Source organism: Elephas maximus, chromosome 9 (genome assembly GCF_024166365.1).
Source record: "Elephas maximus indicus isolate mEleMax1 chromosome 9, mEleMax1 primary haplotype, whole genome shotgun sequence".
In the NCBI taxonomy this organism is placed as follows: domain Eukaryota; kingdom Metazoa; phylum Chordata; class Mammalia; order Proboscidea; family Elephantidae; genus Elephas; species Elephas maximus.
In genome coordinates, this window is record NC_064827.1 from 42,796,519 (window position 1) to 42,822,190 (window position 25,672).

A 25,672-nucleotide genomic window follows, 5' to 3' on the forward strand; every position below is an offset into this window, starting at 1 on the left:
AAAGGAGTCCGTAAGGGAGAGGTGTGCCAAAGCTGTGCAGTCCCAGGGCCAAACTGCTTAGGCCACATTACCAGAGCCAAACTGCTTAGACTACATCAAGTCTCGTCTTCTCCGCGAAACATGTGTGCGTATTGGTCTATTCACTCGTATGCATGAGTGCTGGAGAATCAGGTTTCAAATGAGATGTCCATTGTAACTAAAGTTTACAAGGAAACTTACAACGTTCTACTCAAAAAGTTAGCCAGTTTCTACAAGGAAAGTCTTATCCAAAAGGCTTAATTTCCCAATCCACATACTGAGTTACAAAATGGAATTTTCTGAGAGAGGCAACTTGAAACACCACTTACCACGATGGCTCCTAGAGCTGACTCTGATGGACTCATGGAGCTTTGGTATGCGATCCTGTTGTGCACAGAACTCTGGTCATAGGAGGAAGACGTTGTTACTGGACTAGTGGAGCTCAGGGATGAGCTGGTCAGACTGGAGGAAGTAACGACAGAAGTTGTATAGGTGGAGTCCTGTACTGCACTGGTCATTGGTAAAGAGGTATTTGAAGGATCGCTAAAAAGAATCAAAGGTATTAGACATCTCAGTAAATCTGTGTCAGTTTACACAGCTTCACATGAAACAGAACTACTTCTTTACTTCACTGTCACACTCTACGTTAACTAAGCATCATCTATGACTAACTACAAGCTTACACTGCTGCGTTCCTTAACTGTATTAAAAGATGCAAACAATGCTTCGCAACATCTTCTTCCCAAAAAAACTTAGGTCCATCTAATTTGAATGACAGGCAGAGGACATAAAGAATCCTGAAGGAATCCAGGTGTCTGAGACCATCTTAGAAAGGGAACCCAAACAAATACCAGGTTTTTATCTCTGGAAAACTAGTTAGTACAATAAAATTTCAAATCTGCATTCCCTATATACAAAATATGTCAATAAATATCGGAGAGGATGTGGAGGAATTGAAAACCCCATAAAATGCTGGAGCCACTGTGGAAAACAGTTTGGGGGTTCCTCAAATGGTTAAATATAAGAGCAATTCTACTCTTCGGTATAAACCTGAGAGAACTGAAAACATATGCTCACACACAAACTTGCACCTGCGTGTTCACGGCAGCATGATTCGTAACAACCAGAAAGTAGGAAACACCACCAGTGTCTACCAACGGCTGAGTGGATCAACAAAATGTATACATCCACACGATGGGATACTATTCGGCTATAAAAAGTTATGAAGCACTAGCACATGCTACAACATGGGTGACCTTTGAAAACATTATGCTAAGTGAAGGATTCTATTATATGATTCTATTTATATAAATTGTCTAGAATAGGCAAATCCAGAGACAAAAAGTAGATTATTGGTTGCCAGGGATGGGATAATTGAAATTGACTGGTAACTGGTACAACGTTACTTTTTGAAGTGATGGAAAAGTTCTGGAATCAGATAGTGGCGATGGTCATACAAACCCTTTACCACAGGTTGTGTATCTCCAAGAGGTAATTTCTTAGGCTCCATTTTGTTTTTGCTTTGCAAATTAAGGATTTAATTCATTCAAAACAAGAGACGCATGAAGTTTTCTACCTTAAAGCCTTTGAATACAAGCTGATGGGAATCTGATTGTTATTTTCACTGCTTGGAGCCGATCCAAATTCAGAGAGAGAGGGTTCTGATCCAAATTCCAGGGCGCCAAACTGAACATTCAATCCTGTGACATCTGCTGAACCAGGCATTTCCACTGCAGATGCTGGGATCTGAAAGCAAAGCCGTCACGTCAGGAACAGAGGTCAGAATTTCAAATTCCAAAGGCCTACAACAGAGCCAAACAAGCAACTGGTTTCACCAGGCACAGGGCACTTACTGGCAGGCCTGAGGGACAAGAAGGGAGAAACAAAAACAAGGGGAAAAGGAATAGGATTTTTAAAAGGAGGGAGGGAAAAGAACAAAGAAAAATGAAAAGTTAACAGGGAAATGGTCAGTGGTAATGCCACCAATGCTTCTCAGAGCAGAGGTGGGAGGGTGCTGGGGTGGCCAGGAGGGAGGGAAGAGTGGACACTGGGTGACTGCTCTAGCTTCAGGTACACACTACTGATGTAAGTTCTACCTGGACAAGAAACCATGTTCTGTGAACAACAGAACTGCTACACACCCTCCAACTACAGCTATGGGACACAGCTAAATACAAAAGAACAGCAGACTCTCTTAGCTGGATCCTCGAGTCTCTGGCTCTCAGCACATACCCGTTCCCTCCGATATTAGCCCAGTCACGCTGAAACAGCTGACTCCTCATACACAGTAAGCTATGTGCTTGAAAAATACTACATCACAGTTTCTGGAACTTAATAACTTACTACATGAGATAGATGTGAAATCGCCTTTGGGACTGAGACTTCACGATGGAAGGCCCACCTTAGAAGCAGGAGGTATCCGTCGTTTAGGGAGCTTGATGTGTTTCGGCTGTGGTTGGTGGGTAGACACAGCAACGTTTTCAACAGCCATGCTGGGAAGCTGCAGGAGTTTGTTCACAGTGGAGGTACTGTCTCTGGATGCTGATTCTCGGAGTTTTACCTGGGCAGGAAAGGACTCCAACCCAGGAGGAGGAACAGTGACTGTCTGGGTCTGGTGCTGCTGTCGCTGGCTCAACTGGCTAAGAACTGGGGATGGCTCAGGCTGAGATTTGAAGTCTATGAAATACATAACAACAAAAAAACAAGAATACAATCAATAATTAGCCATACAGGCTCAGGACTTCCTCTTCCACCATGACTAATCATAAAGTTACAATCACCACCAGTTCCTCCTAAACATCTAGCTGAATCACTTGTGTGTGTGTTTATTTGATCAATGGCATATGACAAACGGAAAAGGAATAGATTTATGTCTGATATCCCACACAGAGAGGAGAGACAGTTTATGGTAAGGACATAAGTGGATAAGGACAGTACCAAGGTGCTATACACACCTGGCCTTTAGCTAAGAGAATTATGTTTTTCTTTGTTTTATGGATTTTGTACTTAATTTTAAAATATTATTTTAAAAACTTTTTCTACTTAGAAATGTATGTGATGGTACAAAATTCAAAGGCACAAGAATGTGTGTGATGGATATGAACCTCCCCTCTTCCATCACCATGCCCAGATTTGCTCCACAGAAGCAAATGCCGTACCCAGTTTTCTTGAGTACCTTCAGGGATATCCTATGATATACATACTTATATACCTATATATATTATGTATATATGTTTATTTTTAATTCTATTGCCTATTTCCCTCACAATACACACATGCCTACATACTATATACCATTCTACACCCTGCTTTTCTCATCCTAATACTACTACCCATTGCAATTGAGTCTGGTTCACAGTGACCCTATAGGACAGAACTGCTCCTTAGGGTTTCCAAGGAGCAGCTGGTGGATTTGAACTGCCAACCTTTCGATTAGCAGCTGAACGCTTAACCACTGCAACACCAGGGCTCTGTTTTTTTCATAAAACATTTCATTTTCACAGACTATTCCACATCAGTGTATGAAGCACCAATGCATTCATTTTTATGGTGGCATAGTAATCCAGTGTACACAGGTTTTGTTTAATACAACCAGTACCATATTAATGGACTTTTAGGTTTCCCAATCTTTGGTATTAAACACAATGCTACAGAGAATACACAGTAAACCCTGTGAAAGCTGGAACCTATGTAAGGTGGAAACCTGTCAGAGAAGGGAAGCTCAAATATTTGCCATTAAAAGGAGTGACGGAAAAGTGCTAAGACTGCACCCTGTCAAAGGCAGAAAACCTGCGAGACCTGGAAAGACAAGGCAGTCTAACCAAGTTCTGGCCCTCACAGGTTTCACTGTATTTATATGAATGACATTTTGCTCAAGTGCAAGTATACTTGCAGGATCAATTCCTAGAATACAGCTACTGGTTCACAAGGTAAACATATTTTAAAATTTCACAAAACACTTCAAAATTGCTTTCCATAGATGTTTGCCAACTGCACCTTCCCCCACAAGATACTTTCATTTAGCACCGCTATGCCAATTTTTTTTCACATGCTGCTTTAAAACCCAGGAAATGTATATTTACCAAAATGACTGAGGACTGATGACTGGGATGCTGTGGCCTTGAGGTCCCAAGAAGAAGTGGTTGTTGGGGGACTTGTACTATTCTGCTGTGAACTCTGGGTGGTGAACTGGCCCAAGCTTGGAGCTTTCAACTGGTCCAAAATCTGGGAGCTGGTGATGCCGGCCATTTTTGAAGGTGCAAGCTCTCCAAATCCTGAACCAAGGACGGATGACTTTAAAGGAAAAGAAAAGCAGAAAGCCTCAGAAATATAGATTTCTATGCCAGGCTTCTTAAAAACATGCCAATTATTGTCACAAGTATTTTCAGAACTATAAACCAGAACCATCTCAATTAGTAAGACTCACCTGAGAATATACTACGTGAAAATGTTATTATGCAGCAACAGCTGATTAAATAAATCCAACGATCTCTTCTGACAAGAGTTAAAGGAGAATATTTGACAATGGATTTGAAGAAATTGATTTCAAAAGACAAAAAAAAAAAATGAATGTCACAAGTCCACAATCAAAATACCACTTTTTTTAAACTAAAGAAGATACCTTGCATTAAATGACAAGCACATGCTTGACAAATAAAAACAGTATTTTCTTAATATGTGAACCACAATAATCATCTTTAAAGATGAGGACAGGTTTGGTCACGGAAGAGATCAGCCATGAGTTCACCCTGCAAGATCAAATGCAGGTCATGATATTTACTTAATTAGACATCTAATATTCCAAAATTAGACAATGAAATATACAAGTATTTGAGGTTCAGCAGATCCCTTGACACTGTGTGTTTATTTCAAGTTGTTTAGATGAGTAAGAACATCAAAAGTGCTTCAAAAATGAGTATACTCAAGATGGTGTTATCTTGTCAGGTCAGATATCAGGATCCAAGGACAATGAAAGCCTACGACAGAGGCAGGTCAACTGCATTTTTACATACCAAGATCATTCAGTTTCTGAAAGATAAGTCCTTCACCAAAAATAACCACTTCAAAACCATCTAAAAGGTCAAAAACAGAAATACTCTGCATTTCCCCAAAAGGTCAAATCTATAAAATTGAGAATAATTAGTTCTGTAATCAATATTCAAAGGCATGGAGTGTTACAGTTATTCTAATGAAATCCAAAATTCTCCAGCGTGAAGCCTGGTTTGCAAACATTAGGCTGTTGTCACCATGGATGTCCACTACTCAATCTTCTCGTAGAGCAGCTGTGCTCATGTTACTTACCACTGTTCCAGATTCCTGACACTCTTAAACCAAACCAAACCAAACCTGTTGCCATCAAGTCGATTCCGACTCAGCAACCCTATAGGACAAAGCAAAGCTTCGCCACAGGGTTTCCAAGGAGTGACAGGTGGATTCAAACTGCTGACCTTTTGGTTAGCAGTCAAACGCTTAACCACTGTGTCACCAGGGCCTCTTAGGCTTCCTGGATAAAATTTATCTTCTTCTGTCTTCTTTCTTATATAATCTCTATCCTGCCTCAACTATGTTTAATCAAATGTGCTTTCTGCATGCTTTACAACACAATGAAATCACTGAGTCAATGACTATTGCCTTGCCCCAGGTAACACCTGGCAAAAGGCTTCTCAATCCCAGTTTCACATCTGAATCAATAGGAGGACTTTAAAAATTCATGTCTTGGTACAGGTGTGCACACGCTCACACGCACACACAATACATACACGTGTCCAAGTCCAATCTCAAAGATTCTGACATTTGGTCTTGTGTAGAATCTGGCATTATCATCATTATTTTAATTAAAGTTCCCCAAATGTTTATATAGTACAGTAGGGTTAACAAGCACTGTGTTTTTTGTTTTTTGTTTTTTTTTAATTTTTATTGTGCTTTAAGTGAAAGTTTACAAATCAAGTCAGTCTCTCACACAAAAACTTATATACACCTTACATACTCTCAATCACTCTCCCCCTAATGAGACAGCCCTCTCCCTCCCTCCACTCTTTTTGTGTCCATTTCACCAGCTTCTAACCCCCGCTACCTTCTCATCTCCCCTCCAGAAAGGAGATTCCAACATAGTCTCAAGTGTCCACCTGATCCAAGAAGCTCACTCCTCACCAGCATCCCTCTCTAACCCATTGTCCAGTCCAATCCATGACTGAAGAGTTGGCTTCGGGAATGGTTCCTGTCCTGGGCCAACAGAAGGTCTGCGGGCCATGACCACTGGGGCCCTTCTAGTCTCAGTCAGACCATTAAGCGTGGGCTTTTTAAGAGCACTTGGGGTCTGCACCCCACTGCTCTCCTGCTCCCTCAGGGGTTCTCTGTTGTATTCCCTGTCAGGGCAGTCATCAGTTGTAGCCAAGCATCATTTAGTTCTTCTGATCTCAGGCTGATGTAGTCTCTGGTTTGTGTGGCTCTTTCTGTCTCTTGGACTCATAATTACCTTGTGTCCTTGGTGTTCTTCATTCTCCTTTGCTCCAGGTGGGTTGAGACCAACTGATGCATCTTAGAGGGCCGCCTGCTAGAGTTTAAGACCCCAGATGTGACTCTCCAGAGTGGGATGCAGAATGTTTTCTTAATAGATTTTATTATACCAATTGACTTAGATGTTCACTGAAACCATGGTCCCCAAACCCCTGCCCCTGCTACACTGGCCTTCGAAGCATTCAGTTTATTCAGAGAACTTCTTTGCTTTTGGTTTAGTCCAGTTGTGCTGACCTCGCCTGTATTGTGGACAAGCACTGTTTTAATACAATACTAAACAAACACTTCTTATTCCAGTTTCTCAAGCTGTTGGTCATGAGGTAAATAACGCACCTGAAGGTCACTGTAAAAGTGACCTATGATTTCAGTGGCCTAATCAAGATTCCAGCACATCACCAAGGACGCTGCTCATTAAAATAAGCAGAGGATGGAAAGGCAGAGGAGGAAAGGACATGGATAGTTCAACCAAAAAAATGGGTTTTCCTGGTTCTTTTCAAGTGCTTTCTCTTCAATCTCACTAATTCTTGGTTCTTTCAAATGCCTTATCTTCAATCTCACTAATTCTGAATTCCACTGCCTCAATTCTGCTCCTATGACTTCCTACTGAGTTGTCTAATTTTGAAGTTTTCTTGTTAATCTTTTGGATTTCTGTTTGCTATCTCTCTATGGATTTTCGTAGCCAGTTAATCATTATGCTCTTGTATAACCTTCTTAAATTCCTCTATTGCTTTGTGTGTTCCTTGGCTTGTTCTGCATTTTGCCTGATCTTCTTCCGGATCTCTTGAAGAGTTCAGTATATTAGTCTTATGAATTCTATCTCTGATAATTCCAGGAAGTTATATTCCTCTAGAAGGTTTCTTGATTCTTTGTTTTGATACAGACACAGATAAAAATAGGCTTCATGTGTATACCCTGTTATACTGTGCTAATGAGGACCTACACTGCTGAAATGGACCCACACAGGTGTATGCAAAGGTGAAAGGTATTCAAAGTCTGTGGACCCCTTATGCTTGTGCCTAGCCAAAGGGCTGTGCCTGCCCTCAGTTCCTGGCTCACAGGAGCTGGCAGATTATTTTTTCCTGTTTGTTAATTTGTTCCCTCTCCAAAGGTGGGAGTAATGGCTCAGGGCATGCAATGGGTCCTACTTCCAGTCCAGGGAGTGCAGCAATCTCTGAAGCTGGACCAGGACCCGGAGCAGAGTGGGGAGGGGGCAGGTAAATAAAAGAGAAGTACTTCCCAAAGTGGGGGAGGGCTTTTTTTTTTATCCACATGGTAGGTTAGACATTTGTACTTATCTTTCGCCGAGTGGCATTTTTTTACTAGTTCTAGAGGCTTGAAAAGACTCTCCGCCGCTCAGTCTCTCCTGATGTGGAAAACGCGTCCCGAGCGCCACTGCTTGCCACACCACGCACGCCAGCCAATCCAGCCTACGGGGAGCCAGTGCTGGCCAGGTCAGGTCTGGCAACTCCTTATTGCTTCTCAACTGTCTCTCCCTCCCCTGCCACTCGGTCCAATTCCTTAACTTTGCCTTTGATGTTCAGAGCTCCTAGACCGTCAAATATAATCAATTCACTTATTTTTTCAGGTTTTTGTTGTAAAAGGGACCACAGGAAACATCTGACTACTCTGTCTTCTCGGCCCTGCCTCCTTTTATTGGTTCTTTTCAAAATAAATGGCATCATACCTGTCCCATTTCAAGCATTAACACCATCTGATACAGTCGCGAGTGACATTAAAAATGCCAAGTTCTCATAAAAATGTCAAGTTCCCGAGTCAGCAACATGAAGTGACTACATAGAGTAGAAGACAGGTAGCAATTAAAAGGTTATGTAGTGAATTTTCCATTTTATTAGGGCACAGCTAATGACTTATTTGAGTCAGGTAGGGGAAAAAGAATATATCATATTCATAAAACATTCTGTTTCCCAATGGTAGATCTCAACATAAAACACAACTAAGACTGAACCAAATAAATATCACTAATGAAAGCTACAGGCCTGTATGGTCATAGTCCATTCAACCTTCCCATTGCCAGCTCAGAACTTCCTATAGTTGGGCAGGCACTTCAGTTTACTATTCTGTAGTCATATTCTTCCACATGCTGTGCTCAGCCTATCCTCGCATTCTTCACCAATAGTTTCTGAAGCTCTTTTTATTGGGAGTTTAACTCTCAGTGGAACATTGATGACACTGCTTCCATGAAAACACACCCAAATTAGACAGGCCTCTACCTTTTTTTTTCTACTACATAGTTTGGCATTTTAAGAAAAAGTAGCTTTATCTTATGGAATAACAAAGAAATGAAAATGTAAAAAATATAAGTACCTTGGCAGACTTGAAAAGAATTAATTTTACATGTTTTTGGCAAGCCAATACTGACAAACATTTGTGTTTAGGGAAATTGCAAAACATAAAAGTTTTACTACCTTCAGTCTAGCGACAGGTATTGAAACAAAACCCAAGAAAAAGAATCATTAATAAGAAGGATGACTTCAGTCTGGCTGAGCGACCATGGCTGAAAAGACTTCAGCTAATCATAAAAAAATATTTTTTTGTTTGTCCAGGAAACTCAGAGTAGTTGTATTCCACATGGAATTATCAGATATGTGCTTGGAAATTACATCATTGTTTTCTGGACTGAGATTTACTGTAGAAATTTTTGTATTTAGAAAATAACTGCAAGGCATGTATCATATTCTAGAATACATTTGCCCATGAGTATATTCTTTAAGATCCCATACAGAAACAAAAGTGAGTTACCAGACTCTGAGGCGAATAGGAGTTGACAACTGTGGAGCTGGCAGTCCCTGGTGCCATCTGATTGTTGTGTTGAGAATTTGTGAAGACAAGGGCTTGGCCAAAGCTCTGCTGTTGGGAAGATTCAAAGGAGTTCACTTCTGAGGCTTGACTGGGAGGAGTAGGCTTCTGGAGCAAGGCTACCAGATCAATGCTAAGCAGACAAAAAGGAAATGAGGAACCAGTTTATAAGCAAATCTTACCAAAAAAATTAATTTGAGAAGTGAATCAAGATACAGTTAACTAATTCATGCTAAAAATTATCTAAATGAGAACTCTGGGAAACTGGAGTTTGAGGGTGCCAAAAGGAGAGCATTAATCAGCAAACAAAACACATGAAGTCACAGAGCCTGAAGCAGGGCTTTGCAGAGAAAGGAAACCAAATAGTGTACTGAGAAATTTTCACAGCACAACGATAATGATTTGAAAACCTCAAGTAATTAACTTAACCAATATTCTGAAGTTTGGCTCATTTTTTTTTTTTTTTTTTTAGCATATTTTACTCCATTTATTACTTGGAACCAGGGTTTCTTAAGCTTTCCCAAAGGCCAGTGAACGCTTATTCTTGGGGAATGAGGGTCACGGCCATAGCAGACCATTTCAAGCAGTCTGCATTTGTCTTAAATATTCCTATCTATAAGTTTTGCATTCTACTCCATAATACATTTAAGTTTATGTAAATCTCATTATTTTCTTACCTAAATATTCAGGAGGAAATGCCCAATATATTAACAAATACTATGTTAACTAGGGAAACCCTGGCGGTGTAGTGGTTGAGTGCTACGGCTGCTAATCAAAAGGCTGTCAGTTCAAATCCACCAGGCGCTCCTCTGAAACTCTATGGGGCAGTTCTGCTCTGTCCTATGGGGTGGGGATGTTAACTAGAATTCTTGTGGTGTCCCCAGAAAGGCAGATGTTCCAATTTGAGAAGCATAGCCAAATATCTGAAAGAAAGGGAAAATGATCTTCTCTATAAAGACTACTTGACATGAGAGCAAACTGCTAACTTCCTGTACCATTTTTTCTCCACACTTACCTAGTATCATAGGATCTGTAAGATGCACCGGATTACCTAACATGGTAACTCATTCCACTAATAATCGCTTTCAAAAAAGGCCAGTTACTATTATCAGTTCTCTCTCTATACCAGTGAGACAGGCATCCTGGGAGGTCAAATAATTCAAGACTCACAGCAAAGTTCCTAGCCCTGAGTTCCTCTCCTTATATACTGCCGCTCCTGCTTTCCCATAGCCAAACTGAAGTCCTAGACCAGCATTTTATGATAGTCTAACTCCAGGGATACAAATCCAAAATAGTTTTATTACTTATGACTCATCTCAAAATTTGCATGACTACAAAAAACACAGCAAGTTCTTTTCTAAAAACTTAATAAGATACCAAACCAAAAACCAAACTCATTGCCGTTAAGTCGATTCCAACTCATAGCGACCCTACAGGACAGAGTAGAACTGCCCCGTAGAGTTTCCAAGGAGCGCCTGGTGGATTCGAACCGCTGACCTTTTGGTCAGCAGCCGTAACTCTTAACCACTATGCCACCAGGGTTTCCTAATAAGATACAGGCATGGAAAAATAGTAGAGTACCATCTTCCGAAAAAGAAAAAAACTAACCACTACAAAAAATTCCAGTGAATATTTTTTTTTAATGGAAACTATCCTATCGAATTGAGTCATATATATGTATTTAATAAGAAAATGTGAGCAATTCCAAAAACAATACATTGCAAGAGAGCCTTTAAAAGATTTTTCTCCCTATATAACCACCTCATTTAGCATGAGATTCAGTATGTTAAGGTTCAAAAGTGCCTTAATTTCTAAGATATCATATAAGAAGACTTTCATTCTTCTATATCAATGCCTTTTGAAACCATAATCAAAGGTTTTTATAGTTACTGTACCACTAAGATATAAATTAATATTCTTCAATAATTCAGTTCTGTGCATGTTCTATGAATGTTGTAATTACCCCAAAAGTTCCTTCCTTTTCTGTAATCCACACACCTGGTAGATTAAAACTAATATGAGAAGTTTGTATTAGCCTGAGATCTAAATCGATGATATTATATAAAGAAACCAAAGGATATTCTATATTAAGTTCATTCTGTCAAAAAACAATAGGTTTATAAAAGTGAAAAGAGCAATCATTAAATATGTTTAACAATCTGCCACAATTGCTAACAAATGAAACATATTAGCTATTTTATCAGGGAGTACAACCAATCTGGATATGATTGAAGCTCCGTCAGCTGACCAGGCAGGTTAGAGGTAAAATAAAAGTCAGTCTTAGATGGAAAGGAGCGGGGGGACCTCAAGAACCTAAACACTTTTCCTGAGGCAAAAAATTTCAGCTGTGATTTGACTAACAAACAAAAGGTGATAAAAAGTGTTTACCTTTGCCCAGGCATGACATGGTTCTCTGCTGGAACAGATGAAGCAGTAAAGACCTTTGTTTCAGAAAGCTGTGTGGAAAGCATGAAAAAATATTTTAATCTTATTCTATATAATATAAAGCCAAAAATGTATTGAATTCCTGGCAATTTTTAGTCACCAGTACACTCACTGTAGCTCACCCAAATGGTCGTCTGAAGCAAAGAAAACATACATGCAATCATGATCAGTAATTTTCTTAAGGTGATGATAATTTTAGATTGATACGCCTACAATAAAAATTTCACATCATCATATCAATCAACCATGGGAGACAACACAGCAAAGTCAAACCAGTGAGTTAAACCAGGGTTCAAGTCCCAGCCCCACTACCCTGTAATGCCATTAAACAAAATGAGATACTAATAAAACCATTACCAGTGTTATCATAAACGCCAAAAGGGAGTGAAGAAGTTTGAAAAAGCTAAGTAACTCACTTTTTTCCCCAAAGAAAGATGGCTTTAGTATTTCATTGATTAGTAATTTGTATTTCATGTTTATTAAGTCATGGTTTTCTTTGCCTTTCTAAAAAAATAATAATTTTATTGAGGTATAACAGACATACAATAAACTAAATATTTAAACTGAATAACTGATGTTTTGACATACGTATACTCCAGTGGAACTATCGGCACCATCGTATATCCATCCATCACCCCCCAAAGTTTCCTCCTGTCACTCACTTGTGTCCCCAGACAACTACTAATGTGCTTTCTGTCACTATAAATTAGGCTGCATTTTCTAGAATTTTAAATTGACTCATATAGTATGCACTCTTTTTTTGTCTGGCTTCTTTCTACACATAATGTTGTTTTAACTCACTTTTAGGTTACTTACAATAAAATTTTTTGAAACTTCAACTGTCATTAATGAAAGATGTGCCCTTTTTACATTTTCAAAGCAAGGCACAGTCTTTTGAAAGCTGAGAAATGATGTTCTAATGGGATAACATGAGAGACACATGAAGTGCTGTTCAAACGCTGCTATTATTCTTCACAACCCTAAATGCCTCAAAACTTTGAAACACTGTAAACTCAGACTTTCTGAGACAGAAATACTCAGGCAAGGACTGAGTAGACAGTAGGTGTTCCTTTTCTTTAAAAACAAAAAGTGCCAAACTAATGATGTTTCAACAAGGACCTACTGTACTCCATTTCAAGGCAGTATTTTAAGAGTCCCAGGGAATCCATTTCTGCCTCACAGAAACTTACAAACTGAATAGAGTTTTAAGACAGAAAAGCAATAAGGAAGTAATTTTATGAAAAGCAATGACAGAGTAAAGCTAAAGCCTTATAAACATTAAGTTTGAGGCAAATGAAAAGCATTTTCATCACTGACATCATATCTAACCCTGGGAAAATACTGAAAATTAGATTTATTTTTCCTTCTTTCTCTTAAAATACGGCTAGTGGGACAGAGGTGAATGGTTATTGTTCTAAGGTTTCAAGAATTTAAGACTACATTTTAAATTATTAGCCTGCCAGTCAGCATTTTTATCATTTCAAAAAATTTTTATATTTTTTTTGATAATTCCACATAAAATGAGATGCCCGAACTTCCTCTGCTGTTTTCAGTAATTATAAATTATATGGTGATACAGTATGTCCTATACAGCAGAATACTGTCTCTCTGTATACGTACATGTGTATTACTTGTCAGTAAATTTTTATCGTAAGATCTCATTTGACCAATTATTATGATATTCATTAGACAGGCAAAAACAAAAAGAGGCACAGAAAGGAAAGATGTCTTCTCCAAGATCGATAGGTCAACACAGCTAGAATCTGAATATCAGGTTTTGCCTTGATTCCCGGTTGCTTTTCTAGCCTGCCTATTGACCCTGACAGGCAAAGAGATGTAAAGCCTTTAGCCCTGGAACCTATTTTTCTTCAAACTCTAGCAAAAATTCTGATATAAAATACTTAAAAGTAGGATGGCTCTGTTTGAAATAAGGTATGGTACCCACTTTTGGGTTACCCACAGGGTACTCACTCTTACCTCCCCTTATCACTGGGACTCATCCCTCTGCTGGTTTAAATAGCCACTTATCTAGTCAGTCTCCTCATATCACTGGTAACAGAGACCGTACTGACATCACACCCCAAGAACTTATGGTTAATACACGGTAGCAGTGAATACACAGAGTCATTATACCAAAAAGAATTAGTTGACGCTGAACCATTCCGAGAGCTAGCATATGATGAGGAACTGATGGTACTGAAGGAAGATGTCCAAGCTGCAATGAAGGCACTGGTGAAAAACAAGGCTCCAGGAATTGGTGGAATATCAATTCAGATATTTCAACAAATGGATGCAGCACTGGAAATGCTCACTCGTCTATGCCAAGAAATTTGGAAGACAGCTACCTGGCCAACCGACTGGAAGAGATCCATATTTATGCCTATCCCCAAGAAGGGTGATGCAACCGAATGCGGAAATTATCGAACAATATCATTAATATCACACGCGAAGCAAACTTTTGCTGAAGATCATTTAAAAGTGGCTGCAGCCGTGTATCGGCAGGGAACTGCCAGAAATTCAAGCTGGACTCAGAAGAGGATGTGAAACCAGGGATATCACTGCTGATGTCAGATGGATCCTGGTTGAAAGCAGAGAATATCAGAAGGACGTTACCTGTGTCTTACTGACTGTGCAAAGGCATTTGACTGTGTGGATCATAACAAATTATGGGTAACACTGGGAAGAACGGGAATTCCAGAACACTTAATTGTGCTCGTGAGGATCCTGTACATTGATCAAGAGGCAGTTGTTCAGACAGAGTAGTAGTATCCTGAATAACTGAGTAGTAAGTCAGGAAAGGTGTATATCAGGGTTGTATCCTTTCACCATACCTATTAAATCTGTATGTTAAGCAAATAATTTGAGAAGCTGGACTATATGAAGAAGAACGGGGTATCAGGATTGGAAGAACACTCAATGACGACCTGCATTATGCAGATGACACAACCTTGCTTGCTGAAAGTGAGTAAGACTTGAAGCACTTAACTGATGAAGATCAAAAACTACAGCTTTCAGTATGGATTACACCTCAACATAAAGAAAACAAAAACCCTCACAACTGGACTAATAAGCAACATCATGATAAATGGAGAAAATACTGAAGTTGTCAAGGATTTCATTTTACTTGGATCCACGATCAATGGCCATGGAAGCAGCAGTCACGAAATCAAAAGACGCATTGCATTGGGTAAATCTGCTGCAAAGGACCTCTTTAAAGTGTTGAAAAGCAAAGATGCCACCTTCAAGACTAAAGTGCACCTGGCCCAAGCCATGGTATTTTCAATTATATCATATGCATGTGAAAGCTGGACAATGAATAAGGAAAACTGAAGAACAACTGACACCTTTAAATTGTGTGTTGGAGAAGAATATTGAATATTCCATGGACTGCCAAAAGAACGAACAAATCTGTCTTGGAAGAAGTACAACCGGCATGATCCTTAGAAGCAAGGATGGCGAGACTCCATCTTATATACTTTGGACGTGTTGTCAGGAGGGAATCAGTCCCTGGAGAAGGACAACATGCTTGGTAAAGTACAGGGTCCATAGAAAACAGGAAGACCCTCAACGAGATGGACTGACACAGTGGCCGCAACAATGGGCTCAAGCATAACAACGATGGTAAGGATGGCGCAGGACCAGGCAGTGTTTTGTTCTGTGGTACACAGGGTCACTGTGAGTCGGAATCAACTCAACAGCACCTAACAACAACAGCAGTGAATATAAATCTCAATCAAAATGAGCGTATTTATTCTCATCCTTCCTCACACCATATTCCAGGTCATTTCCTAAAAAGCCAGATATACTACCAATAAAAAAGGAAAAAGCATAAGCACAAAGGTTTTTTTTATTATTATTATTAAACACTATTCAGTAAATTCAGTTATAATTACTTTTTACAAGATAGCTTTTAAGGTAAAAAACATACCGTTTGGAAGCTCAATAATACTTTGTATGAGGAATTACTGATGCCCTTTTTCGGAAAGAAACCAAGACCCAAGGAACAGTTCCCTAAGGTCATTAAACAAGTCAGGAAGAAATCCTACATCTTGTTTGCCATTCCAAAGAGCTCCTGTCAGCACATATGGGAGTGTCTTGGTCATCTAGTGCTGCTCTAACAGGAATACCACAAGTGGATGGCTTTAACAAAGAGAAATTTATTCTCTCACAGTCTAGTAGGCTAGAAGTCCAAATTCAGAGTGTCAGCTCCAGGGGAAGGCTTTCTCTGTAAGCTCTGGAGGAAGGTCGTTGTCATCAGTCTTTTCTTGGTCTGGGAGCAGCTCAGCACAGGAACCTCAGGTCCAAAGAACAAGCTCTGCTCCAGGCACTGCTTTCTTGGTGGTATGAGGTTCCCCCATCTCTTCACCTCAAAAGAGACTGACCCAAGACACTATCCAATCTTGTAGATCTCATCAATATAACTGCCACTAATCTATCTCATTACATCATAGTGATAGGATCCACAACACATAGAGAAATCACATCAGACGACAAAACGGTAGACAATCACACAATACGGGGAATCATGACCCAAGCAAGTTGGTATTTTGGGGGGACACAGTTCAATCCCTGACAGGGAAAGGACAGAGATAATACATCTCAAAGTCTGGGTCACTTTATGTGATTTTGAAGATACTACTTCTAACCTCTATATTATTTCCTGGTTAATGTCTGATCAAACTCTTTATTACACACATGCTTCTGTCCAAACCTTGAAAATCACACAGAAAGTGGTATAAAATATGAAGCTGAGCTAGTTTAGTCACTCTTTTTTTGTTTTTAATCATCTAAGTAGAATATGTTTTCTCAAAGATTATCTAGGCTGAGCCAAGAACTTATGACACTACACAGAAACTACTATAGTATGCTCAAAAATGTCTGTGGAATGAACAAATATAAAAGGAGATCCTCTAGACAAAAGGGGGAGGGGCTGAGCCTGGAACCAGGATGACTTATGCAGGTTAATTTCAACTGTGACTCAAAACGTATACTTTTTCCCTTAATAAAAATATTCTAAAGAGTAACAGGTCACAGTCCAGGGTTGTTTGGCTAGCAGGCCAAACAAAACAAAGACACGCTAAAAAATATCTCCATCCTATTTAATGCCTGGTCATTTTTAAGTAGATGCTTTAAATCTAAATCCTTTAAATATCTGAAAACACCAGTTTCCTTCAGAGAATCATCTGCTACAAAAGCCCATCTCTGAGAACTTGGCAATGGTAAGATGTCTCAGGCTTTCTTCAAAGTACACATGCCCCACCTGACACAAAAAAGACGAGTTTGATCTGACACCAAACACTTACATCTTCTGTCCAGTCTTCTGTTGTCCACTCTTCCACAGAATTCTTCCAGGCCCCTGTTAGAAAATGACAACAAAGCTTACACCACAAAGTCAAATACCACCTCATCCCGAATGACTCTCTATTGTGTACTGCACAAGAAAAATAAATACTATATACCTTATTAGCAATTTAGTTTATAATCCATGAAATATAAGACCCTTAATCTACTCTCAATAAAATCAGTCATATTCAAATGTGATTTGCCTATGTACTATACACAAACTCAATGCAATGTCTCAAAAATCAAGGCAAAATTCTATTGCTTCAATCTACTCTGAACATCACATCCAAGCAATTCTGCCAGGAGTGAGAAAATGTGGACACACCAAAAATATACATATTTAGCAATGTTACAATTCCTTACAATATATATAATTTAAAACAGAACAAAATTCAATTTAAAGCAGGTCTGACTTGGACAGTACTTTAGGTGGATTACTGAATTATCAAATTTACAGAAGCAACTTTTTAAAAAGACCTTAGCTCCACTGCATGATTTTCTAACAGGTCTCCCTGCTCATACCAAGTCTGGTGCTCTAACTTCTGAGGAACAGCTACAGAGGATGTACTCAAACAGTTCATACAGAATAATCATTCATAAAATAAAGTGAATTAAAGAAAAGTACTGGTGTTCAAAAATGCTGATTCAGTGCTCAGAGACCCTGTTTCAGTACAGGCCCATTATTTTAAAGTATGAATGCAAACACATATTCAGAGAAAATAGTTTAAAAGGAAATACACCCAAGACATTAACAGTAACCATCTTTAGGAAATGAGATTGTGAATGTTGTTCAGTTCCTCAACAAGAAGAAAGGAGTTAAGCATCTGACCTGCAAAATCCATTTCTCTCCCAAGGTTGGGGGGGGCGGGGGGCGCTGTTTGAGTACACTGGGGACCTGAGGGGGCAGGCTCCTGAGAAAAAAAGAAGGCAAGTGGCCAGGTCTAACTTCCTTAGAAACATACTAATAATGTAACAACCAATCTCCTCATAAATAAATGGAAGGTGTTTGTTAGGAATAGAGTCCTTCACTATGGAATGCTTTTACCAAGATGTTTCTGAAAAATACTGAATATACCATGGACTGCCACAAGAAGGAACAAATTAGTCTTAGAAGAAGTACAACCAGAATGCTCCTTAAAAGCAAGGATGGAGAGACTTCAGATCGCCTACTTTGGATATATCATCAAAAAAGACCAATCACTAGAAAAGAACATCATGTTTGGTAAAGGAGAAGGTCAGTGAAAACAAGGAAAGCCTCAATGAGATGGACTAACACAAGAGCCACAACAATGGACTCAAACATATCAGAGATCATGAAGATGGCACAGGACCAGGCAATGCTTTATTCTGTTACATACAAGGTTGCCATGAGTCGGAGGCAACTCGACAGCAACTAAAAACAACATGGCAAACAAACCTGGGCTCTATGGATTTATGGAGCATGGCTCCCTAGAAGATGTCATATAAGCTATGCTACTGTATAGGTATAAAATGGAGATGTTTCAAAACTGAAAACACTCCCTGCTGTGTGAGAAATTCATGCACCTAGAGACCTCATCTATTTCCCTGGATCAGAGGGCATATGCATTATGGGAAGGAAGAACCTAGGAAACCGAGCTAGAGATCCCAGTTCTCTTCTCCTGTATCTCCTGATTGCATTAACTTTGATATATTTTAAAGCTCGACATTGAGCAGAATTTCATTACTGGATTTGATGATGTGATCCCTTCTGTTGGCTTGCCCCTCAGTCATTTAAATGTTTTCCAGAATTTCTCCAGAAATGTCATACAACAAACATGAATTTATGTAGCTCCACAACAATCCTTTGAATTAAAATGTTTTCTTCAACAAAGATAGAAAGAAGTAATACATTAAGTGACTAGTGCAAGTTGCCAGTAGTCCCTGTTGGAAGTCAGTAGTGGAAGCTTATTTTCTAGATCCCTGCATATGCCTCTGAGAGAACGCACTATATACTCAGCTAAATGAATCTAAGACAAATCATCTACCTACCCTAGATCATCCTTCTAAACTCACTTCAAGAATTAAAACCACCTTTTTTTTAATTCTTATTTATTGCGCTTTAAGTGAAAGTTTACAAATCAAGTCAGTCTCTCATACAGAAACTTATACACACCTTGCTGTGTACTCCTAGCTGCTCTCCCCTTAATGTGACAGCATACTCCTCCTCTCCCCACTGTATTCCCCATGTCTATTCAGCCAGCTCCTGTCCCGCTCTGCCTTCTCATCTCGCCTCCAGACAGGAGCTGCCCACATAGTCCCATGTGTCTACTTCAACTAGTTATCATCTTCTGACTTATAGTCAGTCCAGTCCAATCCCTGTCTGAAAAGTTGGCTTCGGGAATGGCTCCAGTCTTGGGCTAACAGAAGGTCCAGGGGCCATGGCCTCTGGGGTCGCTCCAGTCTCAGTAAGACCATTAAGTCTGGTCTTTTTACTAGAATTTGAGGTCTGCATCCCACTGTTCTCCTGCTCCATCAGGGATTCTCTGTTGTGCTTCCTGTCAGGGCAGTAGTTGGTAGCCAGGAATCATCTAGTTCTTATGGTCTCAGTCTGATGTGGTCTCCGGTTTATATGGCCCTTTCTGTCTCTTGGGCTCATATTAACCTTCTGTCTTTGGTGTTCTTCATTCTCCTTTGCTCCAGCTGGGTTGAGACCAATTGATGCATCTTAGATGGCTGCTTGTTAGCATTTAAGATCCCAGACGCCACTCACCAAAGTGGGATGCAGAACGTTTTCTTAATACATTTTGTTATGCCTGTTGACCTAGGTGTCCTGAAACCATGGTCCCCAGACCCCTGTCCCTGTTACTCTGGCCTTAGAAGCTTTTGGTTGTATTCAGGAAACTTTTTGCTTTTGGTTTAGTCCACCTGTGCTGACCTCCCCTGTATTGTGTGTTATCTTTCCCTTTACCTAAAATAGTTCTTGTCTACTATCCAATTAGTGTATATCCATCTCCCTTCCCTCCCCACCCTTGTAACCATAAAAAAATATTTTCTTCTGTGTTTAAACTTTTTCTTGAGTTCTGATCTCATACAGTATTTGTCCTTTTGTAACTGACTGATTTCACTCAGCATAATGCCTTCCAGATTCCTCCATGTTATGAGATGTTTCACAGATCCCTCACTGTTCTGTATCGATGTGTAATATTCCATCGTGTGAATATACCGTAATTTATTTACCCATTCATCTGTCGATGGGCACCTAGGTTGCTTCCATCTTTTTGCTATTGTAAACAGTGCTTCAGTGAACATGGGTGTACATATATCTGTTCATGTAAAGGTTCTTATTTCTCTAGGATATATTCCAAGGAGTGGGACTGCTGGATCGTTTGGTAGTTCTATTTCTAGCTTTTTAAAGAAGCGCCAAATCAATTTCCAAAGTGGTTGAACCATTTTACATTCCTACCAGCAGTGTGTAAGTGCTCCTGTCTCTCCACATCCATTATTTTGACAATCACCAATCTTTTAATAGATTTCCTTCCAGTCTATTCTCTAAGTATCTGTATAATTTTTTAAAAGCTCACAAGTGGACTCACGTCAAAGATGGCCAGCACATAACGCTCTTGCTGCCACTCTTTCCATCCACTCTACCCTCTGTTCATGCTGCCATATTCATCATGGGAGCCAGTACTCCAATTTAAAGCTAATGACTTCTCCTCAAAAGCTAATGCTTGACCTAAGCAGTTTTGGAAACATTCTGATCATGAAATAGAAACCAAAGCCTCAAAAAATCATTCCTAAAACTTTCATCTTTGAGGCACCTGGGATTTCTAGGGAAAAATTTACAGTGGAAGTTTTCTTAAGAACCCTTTTCATTAACTGACCATTACTAGATTAAAAGTCTACATATTACATAGGATGCTAGGTACTACTGTAAGTGGTAGCAAAGTCATACCTCATTGGAAAGACAACTAAAAACAGGTGTGATCGAGGTAGTATATGATCAAATGATACATTACTGGGAGCTGATTAGTACACTGCAAGTTTGGAGAACGAAGAAATTAGTGAAAGCGTAGAACAGTAAGGGAAAGCTTCATGGGGAAGATGGGGCGCAGCAAAAAGCTTGAAATCTAGAAGAGATCTGAATAGACAGGGGTATAAAGAAGGTGTAAACCATAATGTGGTATTACAAAAACCAAATATAAAAATATTGAAAGTGTAAAACATACTTTCTTATACATGATATGTAAAGAGATTGGCTTACCACTTAGAAGTATTTTGAAAATAATTAGAACACAATATGGACATACAGAACAGGGTGACAGCCTACCCGCATTTAAAAGCAGGCAGAGGGATTAAATAATCTGTAGCTTGCAGGAAAAGCAGGCCAATAAAGATGGGTATAAGCAGAAGGGCACCACAATAAATGGTATGTTCATCATGAATCAGGACAAAATTGCTGCACTGACACACACAACCCCAAATACAGACTATAAAAAATGCAAGACATAAGACAGAGAAGCATACAGTCACAGGTCCTATTCATACTTTGAAATATTCAAGTTTAACAGCATTTAAAAATTTGGTCCACATTACAGAATGTTACACCTACAGATTTTTACCCCAAACACATGGAAAAAGTTTAATGACGTTAAATTATGTACATCTTAAACCAACAAATTTGAATTGTTTTAAGTTCAATTAAACTTAAGTTACACCTCGAAGGAAAGCGCTTAGAAGAAAGCCACTTAGGAAAAAGGAAAACAATAATGCAAAATTCTGTGAGCTCTTAAAGGCCAATCTGTCAAACACTTCTATAAGCAAAAAGCTGATAGGCTTTATCAAGTGGTTGTAAAAATATAATTCATGTTTATCTAATGAATTTTTATTAACTAGCTTTGATAAAAATGAGAGATATTTCAAGCATTTTCTAAGATTCTAAACTAAGTGAATTTTTTAAATAATGATTTATACCTCTGAGTCCCAAAGAACTTTTTTTGTTTGGCAGATCCTGAGCTACACTTTGAGAATCTGATGTCAGTTCTGTGGGCCAAAGTAAAATGGAAGGTTTTAACATATCAAAACAAATAAACAGAAAAAGGAAACCATCAAAGAAAAGTATATATGTTGTGCTACTGTCCAAGGAGAAGGAAACACTGCTGTCCACTATGGCAGGCCACTGTGACTCAAGCTATGAATCTTGGTAGCTCGATGGTCCCACAAGGTACAAATTACATCAACTATCTGAGTTCAGCAAGTGCCCTTCCCACCTGTCAAAGAGAACATTCCAATCTATGTGAGAAGTGTATTTTTTGAGTAAATTTATAAAATAGCATTCTGAGTATACACTGGTCTCTAGTTTGGTTACAGTGAGTCTAGACTCAGAACTGTCTTATCAACAAAACAACAGCACTTAGTGAGACCTCTGGAGAAACAGCCATCTATTAATGAGACCCTTTAACTCTACCATTTAACAAATGCACTTTGCTTATCTAAATGTTTTTCAACAAGCAATCTGTTACTCTAAATGGGGGTGGGAGGGGAAGGAGAGGGAGAAAAGGAAGAAAGGGAAGAAGAAAAGAAGAGAGAAGATGAAATTAAAAACAACAGTTAATCAACTAATTCAAAATTCTATTTCTACAGTGGGGGTTATAAAAAAGGCAATATAAACATCACGCGCAGGTTTTTAACGTGAAGGTGTCTAATTAGCCACTTGCAAGTTATTTTTTGTATACAGTATAATGTATGGATTAAGGTTCATTTTTCTTACATATGAATGACGAATTGTTCCAGCACCATTTGCAGAAAAGAATATTCATTCTACATTGCCTTGGCACCTTTGTCAAAAATCAACTGGCCATGTATGTGGGTTCATTTCTAGACTTGCTATTATGTTCCGCTTACAAAGCTTCTGACAACTCTACATTGTCTTAAATACTGTAGCTTAAGAGTAAGTCATAAAATCAGGGAGTGTCACTTTTTCAACATTGTTGTTCTTTTTCAAAACTGTTTTGGTTATTCCTTTGCTTTTCTTCTAAAAATGTTAGAATCAAGTTGTCAATTTGTATTAAAAAAAGTCTGCTGGATAGCAATAACATCTGAAGAATACTGAGTCTTCCAATTCATGATCACTGACTGTCTCTCCTTTTATTTGGGTCTTCTTTGATTTTTCTTATCATGTTACATAATTTTCAACATACAATAGATACTTTGCACACACTTTGTCAGATGTATCTTTTCTGTGTGTGTGTGGTGTTATAAACAGTACTTTTTTATTTCAACTTGCAATTTTCTTTCAACTATACAACACTGCTAGTACAGAAATACAGTATCTCCATTGTAGTGATAGTTCTATGATTTTATCCATTTGTCCGAATCCATCCACTTGATTTATAACCCTAAGAAGGGTGAAATTCAATGTGTGTAAACTACACTTAAATAAATCGGATTTTTAAAAAAATCAGCAGGTAAAATTTTAGTGTGGTTGACGACCATGGTGAAGTAAATCCAAAGACTGAGTCAGTAAAATCTAAATGTCACAATAGTGAGACTTAACAATATATAAAAATGGTATATTCTTCCATTTATTATGTCTTTTTTTTTTTTAATCTCTCAATATTGTTTATATTTTTCCAGGTAGAAGTTTTTTCTTTCTTGCATAGCATTAGATTTATCCCTATGTATTTGATGTTTTGTGGGGTTACTATCAGTTTTTGTCTACCTTCTTTTTGTTGATCGTTTATAGAAATATGTTTGCTTAACTTGTATCCAACACCTGTTAAACTCCTTTATTAACTCTAATAATTTGTCTACAGATTCTTTTATATCATTTCCAAAAATGACAGGGTGTGTCCTCTCCTTTTCATCCCTTATGGCTTTTCTTTTTCTTTCCTCATTGCACTCGTTAGAATCTTTAGTACAGTGGTGAACAGAAGTAGGAAGAGCGAGCATCTTTATCTTCTTCCCGAGGGAAAACATTAAGTATAACATTAAGTGTAACACTTGCTCTAAGTTATGTAGCTACCTTGTATAAGAAAATTTCCTTCTGTTCCTGATTTTTACATATTTTTTTTTTTAGTCATGAATAAACACTGAGTTTTGTCAAAGGCTTTTCCTTATTGAAACGATCATGCAAATTTTATCCTTTATTCTGATACAGAAGTGAATAATACTGATTCTTTTTACTGAGTAACTCACATATCATAAACTCTGTCCTTTTCAAGTATATAATTATGTGCATCTTAGTATGTTTACAAGGTTGTGAATCACCATTATCTAATTCTAGGACATTTTTAACACCCCAAAAAGAAACCCCGGGCTCATTAACACTCACTCCCCATTCCTGCCTCCCTGAGCCCCTGGCAACCACTAATCTACTTTCTGTCTCTGGAGTTGCCTATTCTCGACAATTTATATAAATGGAATCATACAATATGGGGTCTTTTATGACTGGCTTCTTTCCCTTGGCATAATGTTTTCAAGGTTCATCCATGCTGTAGCATGTATCAGGGACTTTGTTCTTTTTTATGGCTGAATAATATTCCATTATGTGGATATACCATATTTTGTTTATCCATTCATCCAGTTGATGGACACTTGGGTTGTTTCTATTTTTTTTGCTATAATGAATGATGCTATGAACATTCATGTACAGAGTTTCGTAGGAAGATATTTTCCATTCTCCTGGGTATATATCCAGGACCTGATTTTTAAACATTAAACAAACTTGAATATCAAGTGTAAATTTAACAGGGACATGATATACTATCCTTTTTCTGTCTTACTGGGTTCTGTTTTCTAGTATTATGTTTAATTTTTACATCTGTGTTGAGAAGTGAGATTATCTTAATACATAAGGTATCTTCTTATGATCTTAAGACCTATACAATCTATATCAATATTCCCTTTTTCATTCCTGCCACCAATTATTTACGCTTCCTCTCTTTTTCTTGATCACCCTCACAAGAAGATTTTGAACCTTATTAGTCTTTTCAAATAATCATTATAACTGTTGTTGATCTTCTCGCCAGTATCTTTGTTTTCTAGTTCATTAATTTGTGCTTCTGGGATGGTGGCTCTGTCCTATTTTTTGACCAGAGTTGATGTTAATGGGCTTTGATAATTTATTGAGCTACAGATTTATGTGTTCAAATGTTCCACATTATATTTTTGTAATTATAATTTCACTGCTGATATATATTTTCATGAATAAATTGTCTGAAAAGCTTTATGTAAATAAATACTCCAACAACAAATATTTACTTCTGAATTTCAGAAAATAAACAACCTAAAAACAGCAGGACACAGAAAAACTTTCAAAAGCAATGCTGCCCCCCCAAGCCCATCTATCACCTAGCACTTTCTATTGCTAAATTTTAGTTTCCACCATTGGGAATTGTAAGTACTCCTAAGAAAGTCTGTATATCCTAGACACACTAAGATTTGAGTCTGGATTCATACTGACTTGTGCCTGATTGCCTTCTACAGCCTCTTATTTAGACCGCAGAGGGAAAAAAATCAAATACCTCGCAGTCAATGAGATTAACAAGCGAGAGACTCTGGAGGTAAGAACCAC

The 25,672-nt window shown here is 38.5% G+C and overlaps 1 protein-coding gene and 1 non-coding gene across 11 annotated transcripts in view; both read right to left on the bottom strand.

Moving 5' to 3' along the window:
- Positions 1 to 25,672, bottom strand: part of UBAP2 (ubiquitin associated protein 2) — a 132,955-nt gene that overhangs the window by 18,199 nt on the left and 89,084 nt on the right. For all 10 annotated transcript variants that reach the window (XM_049897042.1, XM_049897041.1, XM_049897040.1 and 7 more), the window contains 7 exons: positions 17,100 to 17,152; positions 11,740 to 11,807; positions 9,295 to 9,484; positions 4,101 to 4,311; positions 2,420 to 2,694; positions 1,595 to 1,764; positions 348 to 561 (listed from right to left, as the gene is read on the bottom strand). In XM_049897042.1, coding sequence (XP_049752999.1) covers positions 348 to 561; positions 1,595 to 1,764; positions 2,420 to 2,694; positions 4,101 to 4,311; positions 9,295 to 9,484; positions 11,740 to 11,807; positions 17,100 to 17,152 — 1,181 coding nt within the window. The remainder of the gene's footprint in view (positions 1 to 347; positions 562 to 1,594; positions 1,765 to 2,419; positions 2,695 to 4,100; positions 4,312 to 9,294; positions 9,485 to 11,739; positions 11,808 to 17,099; positions 17,153 to 25,672) is intronic.
- LOC126083502 (small nucleolar RNA SNORD121A) lies at positions 9,093 to 9,172 on the bottom strand. The gene has a single exon (XR_007518844.1). It is a non-coding gene; the product is annotated as a small nucleolar RNA SNORD121A (small nucleolar RNA).